The 9,959-nt window shown below is 37.4% G+C and overlaps 1 protein-coding gene across 1 annotated transcript; it reads left to right on the top strand.

Annotated features, from left to right (window-relative positions):
* The first annotated feature begins 977 nt into the window (after positions 1-977).
* Positions 978-9,957, top strand: LOC108923746 (uncharacterized). Its single transcript, XM_029250137.1, has 10 exons — positions 978-1,026; positions 1,438-1,464; positions 3,227-3,366; positions 3,569-3,847; positions 4,982-5,074; positions 7,260-7,413; positions 7,891-8,018; positions 8,702-8,971; positions 9,574-9,669; positions 9,808-9,957. The coding sequence occupies exons 1-10, from the start codon at positions 978-980 to the stop codon at positions 9,955-9,957; spliced, it is 1,386 nt and encodes a 461-aa protein (XP_029105970.1).
* The last annotated feature ends 2 nt before the right edge of the window (positions 9,958-9,959 follow it).

Below are 9,959 nucleotides of genomic sequence, written 5' to 3'. Positions count from 1 at the left end.
CCCACTGAAGAGCAGAACTGTGGTCCAACCCACTGCGCCACCACACCCCCCATGGTTTGAAAGTAATTTATTAAAAATTATAAAACTGATAAAAAAATTAGGCAAACACATTATTTCATCAAACCTGCGAAGGTCCTACTTATATGAGAAAATCTAATTTAAAACTATGTCCAAAACATCCAAACAAGTCCCACATGTGTACACATTCTTTCCCTTTTATTCATTTCCCTCTTATAATTTGCCTTGCTATTATTGTTACCTTACTATCACTTACACATCACTAGATTGCATGTTCCTGCAGGTGTCCTCTGGGTGCTCTGGTTTGCTCCCACTACTCAAAGACATATGTTTCAGGTAAATTGGTGTGTGGATGTGTGAGTGGATGAGCTTGTTTGTGTTTTCTCAGCTATGGACAGGTGTTCTGTCCAAGGTGGACTTTAATGGTTTCTGTTAATGTATGAAAAAACCTGGGCTCCATAAACACAGCCTTTGATTTGAGAGTAGAGATTCCTGCGACACAGCTCTAAAGGTAAGAATAGTTCTCTTTTTTGGAGTTTTTCAGGGTCTTATAAAAGTAGTTTAATTGCAGATTTTTAATTTTTAGTTTCTAAAACCATGTGATACTCTGACATTTGTGTCCTTCATCTCAAAACCAGAATAACAACACTGACATGACAACAATGCAACACACCCATAAAGTGACAAAACAATGTATTGCACGCGTCTCACTCTTTAAAGGGCAGCGCAAGCTGCTAAAAAACATTTTAACCTCATGGCATACAGTAGCTCACTTTCACTTCAACACAACAGACTAGTTTTCTATTCAGTTCAGCAAGTACTTATTTTGTCATTTAAAACTGGAAACCAAACTGAATTATAGTGAAAATTCATGAATAAATAAGTGTTCAGTTTTTATACAGAAGAAAGTGTATGTTTATACTTAATATTTTGCATGATTTTCTTTCTCAGAAGCTGTCATGGGTTTTCTTCTTGCATCTCTGTGTGTGGTGCACCTGCTGCTCTTAGGTGAGTTATTAATTTTTTTACCAATATTAATACATTAATATGACAACTATCATTAATGATTAGGCATGGTGGTGCTACTTCTAAAACATACTGCTTTTCTAGCTTTTTGTGTGTTTTTTTCGTAAAATTTAGGTGAAATATTGAATGAGAACAAAACATATGAATTATAATGCCCCACATAGCAAAAAAACAGATTTAAGTGTTATTGACTAGAGTTTGACAGTGACTAACAGACCTCAACTGCAGGCTGTACTGTACTTTACAGCCTGCGCTCCTAAGATAGACTCTGAACTGTTGCAGTTCTTAAGTGATTACTGATAATGACTGAATTAAGGTATGATTATTTTGCAAACATAAATATCAAAATAAACTTGAACAGATACTGTATTAAATTAATGTTTCTTTTCCCAGAAGCTGATGGGACAAGCGCTGAGACAGGTACATTTTTGATTTCCTAGATATGAAACAAAATGTAGACTGTAGGTACAATGTCTGTCATGTTGATGGCCGGATGATGGTCTAGGCGTACTCAAGTGCTGGTGCTTGTGTTGAAGGATAATCCAGGAAGAGCGGTCAGGGACAGGCAAGGGTCAAGCGATTCGCAAACGTCGTCAGAAGGATCGGACAGATATTGGAGTCAAAGTGCAAACAAGAGGTCAGGGAGCCAAGGGAGTCGTCGAAAGGGGGTGAACTAGGAATAAGGGATAGGTGAGAGAAAACATCTCGAGAAGGCACAGGGCACTAGGCACAGTGTTGTGGTTGCTCATGGAGCAGGTTCCGCGATCTGATCTCGCTTGGTTGCATCCTTTTATGCTTGGCCGCCCTGATTGTCTGCAAAAGGAGAGGTGAAGCGTGAGGCTGCGGGCTTGACAATGTCAGCAGGAATATTTCCTGTCAAGTGAAATTCTCAATATTTTGTACTGCTATATGCAGTTCATCTTCTATTTATATTGAAATTGTTTCCTTATTGACTACATATGGTGAGAAAAATTATCATGTTATCACTATGCACACTTGTTTACAACTAATGCCCAATTTTGTCCATTATTAATTTAGAGCTATTTATTTATTTAGTTCTGACAAGCTAAACTGTTTTGAAAAGATCACATTTAATGGTCACATTTAAAAGTGAAACGTTGAATGTGTAACTGTTAATTTGAATATTAATTTTGTAAATGTCCAATTAAAATGTATTTACAATGTTTGTAAATTAGAAATGAATTAGAATAATAGTTTTATGGTCTTATTGTGAACTATCATGCTATCAAAATCTATATGCTGCATAACTGACAAGGACAATTAATCAGTATTTCCATTAACAGCAGCTTCTGGGAACACGGCTCAGTCAGGTAATTTTGATAAACTGAACTAAGTAAATGTAAAGCAAAGTAAGAACAAGAAAGAAAATACATTAGACAGCATTAAATGCTTACTTTATACATTTTTCATATACTGTTTGCACACAGTGGGGGGCGCGGTGGCACTGTGGTCTTGGCGGGTCCTGCTCTCTGGCAGGTCTGGGTTTCAAGTCCCACTTGGGGTGCCTTGTGACGGACTGGCATCCCGTCCTGGGTGCGTCCTCACCACCTCCAGCCATATTCCCTGCATTGCCTGGTTAGGCTCCGGCTCACTGCGGCCCCGCTTGGGACAAGTAGCTTCAGCCTCTGTGTGTGTGTGTGTGTGTGTGTGTGTGTGTGTGTGTGTGTGTGTGTGTGTGTGTGTGTGTGTTTGCACACACGTACGTATTTGTAGTGTTAAGTCAGAGTTTGAACAAACAGATTTTTTAAAGGAATAACCTGATTCACACTGTTCATACAAAATATTACTGCAATACATTTAAGTGGTTCAACAAGCTGTGAATCTCTGTGCAATATATGTAAGGAGTATGTTGAAAATGTATAGTATGTACTTATAAAATAATTTTCAGTATTCATAGCATGTTTTTAAAATATTAAAAGTACAGAATTTATGAAAAGGTGGACAATTCCTTCCAGTCCACAGCACCATTCTTGATTAAAATCCGTAATCAGAATTATCATTATACATCAACAGTTTGATATGTTTTTTAAACAACTCAGTTTTTTTACATACTCTTATTACACAGTGACAGAGAGCACTAAAAAGGATCAGGGGACAAGGATCAAATTTCTCAGCATAATAAATAATTCTGTGTCCTTTGTTTTCATTTTGTTCCTTTCAGAACCTTTCTACCCATTTGGCCTTAACAACGGAGACACACAGTATGACTACAATAGTTATTATTACAACTATGGACATTATTTTCAGATTCAGCCAGAAACTAGTTTTCCATTTTTTGGAGGCAAATACTATCTGATAAATGTAAGTGCATATTTTTTCATTCAGACAATTTGCATTTGTGCTTTTTCTTTTCTTAAATGCTAAATACAGTATCAGCTGTTACTCGAATATCATATAGTTGGAATCCATGTGTTCATAAATTACCATAAAAACTGGAATTAATATAAAACTTGATTTTTAGAAAGAAACGCTTTTTCACGTTTTTTTCTCCCTCTATTTATAGATTTACATGCAAGGGTTCTTGACCCTCGGACAAACTTCAGACTACTATTATCCTATCCAATTCCCAAGCTATTCTAGAAATGACTTCATTGCTCCATTTTGGACCACCTGGAACAATGGTGTAAATGGTGCACTCTTCTACCGTGAAGTGACCAGTGGGAGTGTCCTACAAGAGGTCACGAGTGACATAAACCAGTACTACCCTCAACTGAATTTCAGCGCCGCCTGGGCCTTCATCGCCACATGGAACTGGACGAAATATGACTCAGCAGCTCCCCCTGTAACTAATATAATTCTTTGCATTTCAGTTCACTTTGCATTTCATTCACTGATGTTTGGCTTTTAAACAATGTACACTGGCTTTTTGTGTTGCAAATGGTCACGCTACTCTACATCTTACAGCACGCACAGCAAAGCCAACAGTTTTTCAGCCAGCCGATAGATTTCTGGCAAAATGCATCCCGTGAGAACAGAAGTTTGGGATCCCATTGATTTAGAATGCATCCACGGTGTTTATATCTTGTGTCTGATATTAGTGAGTAACAGCGATCAATAACAACGTAACAGACAGCGCAGATGTTTCTCAGAGAAACTGGACACCAGTCAGCATTGCCTTTGTCAGCTGAGTATAGAAAAAACAGAAGTCTGTATTTTAACTTTTATTGACTCTAAAGATTTACGCCCTGTGTTGTCGGGTAGGCTCCGGCTCCCCGCGACCCCGCATGGGACGAGCGGTTCAGAAATGTGTGTGACTCTAAAGATTTATTATTATTGGTCCATATTTCACCGAAACCAGGACATCCTGCAGTGATAAGATCGTATTACAATTATTAACTCATCCATCTGCTGGTGTATGCTATGCTGTATTCTATGAAAGATCTGTCCAGTTGCACAGTAAATACTGTTTAATATATCCCATTAACCTGAAGTATATGACCTTAGCCTGCGGGTGGAAACCTGTGTACCTGTGGTAAAACCCTGAGAGAACTGGATTTGAATGCAAGTCCGAACACATAGCTTAGAAGTTGATTCCTATATCTGAAACTTTTTCAGAATGTGACTTAGAAATAAACCAAGAGAAATCTTCAGTAATAAACTTTACTGATTGGGACTTAGTCTTAAAAATTACTCTAGATTTATGAACACGCTTCCAGGCTCAGTTGTGTTTTTAGCCTGAGGAGCCAGTGTATGTTAAATGTATTATTTCTAATGTCAGTGTACAGTATCCTTGGATGACCATGTTGGGTTATTATACAATGGAGTCTTCTGTCAATGAACAATAACAACGACTTCTGCAGAAGAATTTTTCCTTTACAATTTTTTCTGTTTTGAAAAGTATTAATTTATATCTCTCTTCCAAGTAAATATATTACCATATACCCCAACTAAATCTGCATCCCTCATCTCACCTCAGGAAGCAACCTTCCAGGTGGTTCTGGTCACAGATGGGACTTTATCATTTGTTCTGATGAACTATGGTAACCTGTCTGCTACTTCAGATGTCCAGGTAAGGAGACTGTGGTTTAACAAGTGACAATGTTGTCTGATTTGCCATTGAATTCATTCCGAAAACAAGTGAAAATGAGCTATTACTATTGTATAGGTGTTTCTCAGAAGAGCGTGATTTGATGCAACAGGTTTTGACTTTGTAATTACTGGACACACAGGTAACAGAAGGAATCCAGTAGTGAAATACTGCAAATAGTACATCAACAAATTCTTTAAACTTCACACATTTGCCTCTGGGTATAGTATGCATGCATGCTGATGAAGGTACCCAGCCATAGCTTGTGAATATTAAAAAAACGTTAACTATGTTGGGCTATGTTTTCCCATCTGTCGAATTCATCTATCCTGCGTTTTATGCACCTACTCAAGCGATGAACATCAAGTTGAAGGTAACAAACTAGGTTTACTTAAGAGTCACATGTCTGCAGCTATGTCTCTTTCTCTTAATGTAATGCACAAATTGTATTTTTGCTGAGATGTCCATCGGTTTGAAGAAAAGCATCTGCTAAATGAATAAATGTAAATGTAAATGTTTATTCCATATTATTACACTGAGATGGAATGTTACGACCCATTTAACTGACACTTCTCCTAAGCATCTTACGATGTACTTACAATGATTTACCCACTTAGACAGAAGAGTAATTTTCACTGGAGCAATTTAAGCACCTTCATCAAGGCCACTCAAGCAGTAGGTGGATTAAAACTGAAAACTTTGGGATTCAAAAGCAAAAGCTCTTACCAGTATGATACCTCTTGCACGTATCTTCCTCTCTAGACGGTTTCTGTCCTCTAACATCCACACCAGCATGCCCCAGTTCCACTCTATTATCTGACGTACTACCTGCAAAAGATTTCAAGTTGCAGAACAATGATAACGGAAAACACTTCATTCTTCTGGTTCCTCGGCTAAAACCACTTTCTTCCACAAAAAGCTACACTCCGCAGTCCACAGTCCACCTTCTATTATTAACCCTTATTTTGCTGAAACTAGGACATCCTGCAGTGCTGGTGCTGATATCCTCCACAATCCACCTTCTCTTCCCCACTCATTCACGTGCCTCCTCCTGTCTCAGTGTTGACGATTGTGCCTTGTTCTTCAGAGACAAAGTCAACTCCATCACAGTTCTCAGCACCCTCCTACCTTAATCTCCATGAGAAGTCTCGTTCTCCACATTTCACCCGCTGTCAGAAGGTGAAATATGTGACCTTCTGCTGTTACACAGAGCCACAGCCTACTCCCTCGATCCCATCCCTTCACCTTTCCTACAAGACATTCTCCAGCAATTTGTCTCTTTTATCTCCACGATCATCAGCTGCCCATTCTCCTCAAGTTTGATTCCCATCTGCTTTCAAAATTTCCCTCATCTTAGTGCCGTTAAAGAAACTCGCTTTGGATCCAGACTTAGTCTAAAACAACAGGCTAATCTCTCTTCTACTTTTTTCTGTCAAAATCTTTGGAAAAGGCAAAAAGTAACTAGGTATCTGTATTCCTTGTCCAGAATGATTTTCTTGACGGTTATCAGCCTGGATTCAAATTTAGACATTCCACCAAAACTGCCCTCCTTCCACTATCATATGGTCTGCGGTCGGCCAGAGCAGCCTCTCTCTCCTTGATTAATGTATACTGCTTTACATGGAGGTATGCGAAAAATTGAATCTCCTCAAGAATCAGGTGTTTGCATCCAAATCTCTCCGTCTGTTCATGTAATGATTTTTTTATTATTTTTTTCCGAGTTGTATGTCTCCTGCTAAATGAATAAATGTAAACGTAAATATACACACTAAGACCAGTGTCATGTCAGCATTTTCCTTAAACGCTTGTTATTTGAAATGTGAGATAAAGCAAGAGCACCCAGAAAAAATTCAGATGAACTCCTGGAGAACATGAAAACCAGTGCTATCAACTGTGCCACCATGTGCTCACTATTTACATCACATTTTTATTCCATTATTTGTTTTTCTCACTGTTGCATTTTGTTATCATTTACCTAAAATGTGGTCATGTATGCATTTTGTTCTTTAGCTGTTCAGAATAAGTTTCACTCTAACCTTTGCTAACCTCGTAATATTTGTATGCAACATTTCTATTACATGTAAACAATAAATATTTCTCACATGTCCTTAATTTGGATTGCAAAGAAATATTCTCATTTATTTATTTAATTGTTTGTTTGTTTAAGGTGGGATATGACACAATGAATTCGACCAATTATTTCAGCATGCCTGGATCATTCCAAAGCAACATTACCAACTTGTCTTTCACCAGTAATGTCAATGTAAAAGGTCGTTGGGTGTTTCGCACTGATTACTGTTACAATAACTGTCTGTTCCAAGGTAAGTTTTTTTTTTAAATTTACAATAGTTGATTGGTTAAAGTGTAATACCACTTGGTTGTATTTGAACAAGTTAATATTTGTGGCACAAATAGTTAATTGTGGTGGTGCGTTGTACAGAAAAATATACATTTAATTTAATCGCTCTATTTTCATTTGTTGCAGTATTAGTTTCAAAAATAAAATAATTACAATTGTTGGTGCACACTGTTACATGATTTTTTGGTTTTTAGTGTATCAAAGACCGCTGAAGTATCACAATTGTGCATAAATGTTCAACTTAGATATCTTACAATACCTACAATATCTTATCTTTCAAGATATTATAGTCTTGCAATACCTCACCATAACGCAGTAACACATTATGATTTAAAAGTACAGTATATTTGCTCTACTTCTTCCATCCTACATTTATTTTTTTCATGTGGATTTTATTTGTTCTAAAATATACTTTTCCCTTGTTGTTCCTTTTGCTCAGATGACTTTTACCCTTATGGCCCAAACAATGGAGATTCACTGATCCCACCTGTGAATGATGGAAATTCCTCCGTGATCCTATTAACTGAGACTCTCCAGTTTTTTGGAACAGAATACAACAAACTTTATGTAAGTGGCATAACTAGTTTTCAGTGACCACAGAATATTCTAAACTGCTCTTAACTGGAAATACTGAACCCAGTTGGTCTGGCCCTGCTCTCTGGCTGGTCTGGGGTTCGAGTCCCACTTGGGGTGCCCTGCGACGGACTGGCATCCCTTCCCATCCAGGGTGTGTCAACTCCCCCTCCAGTCTTGCGCCCTGTGTTGGGTGGGTTAGGTACCAGTTTGCCGCGACCCCGCTTGGGACAAGCGGTTTCAGTCTGTGTGTGTGTGAGTTTGAGTTATGCAATAGTTTTAGTTTCTTCATTGAAGGAAAACAGCAAAATCCTTGTTTTTATGTGTCCTTATTTAGTCTGGTTTACGAAACCATAAAATAAATATTTTTATTTTTTGTTATAAAAACAGTTCTAGCTGTAATATTTTGGCCCAAAGTTATACTACTATTATAATTACCATAATGCTAAATCAGAATTTTTCTAGTATAAATTTACCAGTTGTACACAAATCAGGAGAGTCGCTGTAAGTTGCTTAGCACAGAAATCATGTTGTAAATTGCTTTGCATGCAATCATCAACTGAATGGAAAAAATATGAAGAACATTTCCTCTTATTTAGGTTACTTATGATAAAAAATGTAATTCTCCATATACTTATATGTGCTTTTTCTTCCTTTTTTTTTTACTTTTTCTTCAGGTGAATAACAATGGTTTCCTGACCTTTGGCCAAGCAGTGAGCAGTCCCTACTCTTCGATGTTTCGGTCTGGCTACGATATCATTGCTCCTTTCTGGAGTAACTGGAACACCACAAAAAGTGGCGTCATCTCTTACCGTCAAGCGACCAGTGGCAGTGATCTCCAACAGGCCACCAGTGACATAAACCAGTACTTTCCTCAGCTGAACTTCACTGCTACCTGGGTCTTCATTGCCACATGGGATAATGTGGCCTTCTACAACATGGACACAGTAAGGACACTTCAGATACTTTATTGTGTTTATTGGCTTTTTTATATTGATGAAATCAAATATTTATTTAGAATACAAGGAAAATTTCTTACCACGAATTATTGGCTAAGGAGCTTGACTTATTTCAATGAGCAATGTTAATATAAATACGTATATATCATTAACGAGGACAGGGGACTGAGGGGAGGGTGAGGACCTTATCACGGCTTTTTTATCCCCAGTCGCTCTGATTGGTGGCAGGTGCGGTTGCTTGACTTGATGGTGTGGGTGTGACAATATACAACTTTCCTTTACAATCTTCAAAAGAATTTTACATTAATACATTATATTAATTATTCGTTACATTATTAGTTGATGATTCAATAGAAATTCTAGAAATGGGTTTATACTTATTTTATGCAGTTCAGCAAGCAACATTGTGTACATTTTCTCCCATAATATATGCAAAAATGTAGTACTAAATAACCAATTTAAAATAAGAGACTCTGATTGTTTTTGTATTTTTGTTGAGATCGTAACCCTTAGGACCATGATATTAACTGTACTTAGCAACATTAAGATAAAAGCGGAACTCCTCCTGTAGATCTTTGTCTTTTTTGTAGGAAACCTCTTTCCAGGTGGTTCTGATTTCAGATGGAGATCAATCTTTTGTACTAATGAACTACGGGAGAATCTCTTCTGTGATTTCAAGTATGCAGGTAATTTCTGAGAAAATTTCTGTCTGGTATCAGCAAATTTTAACTTACATTGATATTTGAGTTGTAATCCTGTTCTGACCTTATTTAAAAAATTTTTCTGTTACGTTCTAAGTGTCATTGCTTTATTGTTGTTTTCAGGCTGGCTTTGTCACTGCAGACTCAATGATTTACTTCAATATGATGGAATATAGCTCATACACAGATCTAACTTTCAGCAGCAATGTCAATGTTAAAGGGCGCTGGGTCTTTCAAACCAACATCAATTATGAAAAAGGTATAGCTGTATGAAT

The sequence above is a fragment of the Scleropages formosus genome, chromosome 3, assembly GCF_900964775.1.
Source record: "Scleropages formosus chromosome 3, fSclFor1.1, whole genome shotgun sequence".
NCBI classification, from domain to species: domain Eukaryota; kingdom Metazoa; phylum Chordata; class Actinopteri; order Osteoglossiformes; family Osteoglossidae; genus Scleropages; species Scleropages formosus.
The sequence above is the reverse complement of the archived record's forward strand: the minus strand, read 5'-3'. Positions and strand labels throughout refer to the sequence as shown.

Bases quoted from the DNA above. Each gene is read 5' to 3' on its own strand.
- LOC108923746 (XM_029250137.1), top strand. From the start codon at position 978: ATGGGTTTTCTTCTTGCATCTCTGTGTGTGGTGCACCTGCTGCTCTTA. The intron at 1,465-3,226 runs GTACATTTTTGA...TGTTCCTTTCAG, and splicing joins TGGGACAAGCGCTGAGACAG to AACCTTTCTACCCATTTGGC. The intron at 3,367-3,568 runs GTAAGTGCATAT...CTCTATTTATAG, and splicing joins GCAAATACTATCTGATAAAT to ATTTACATGCAAGGGTTCTT.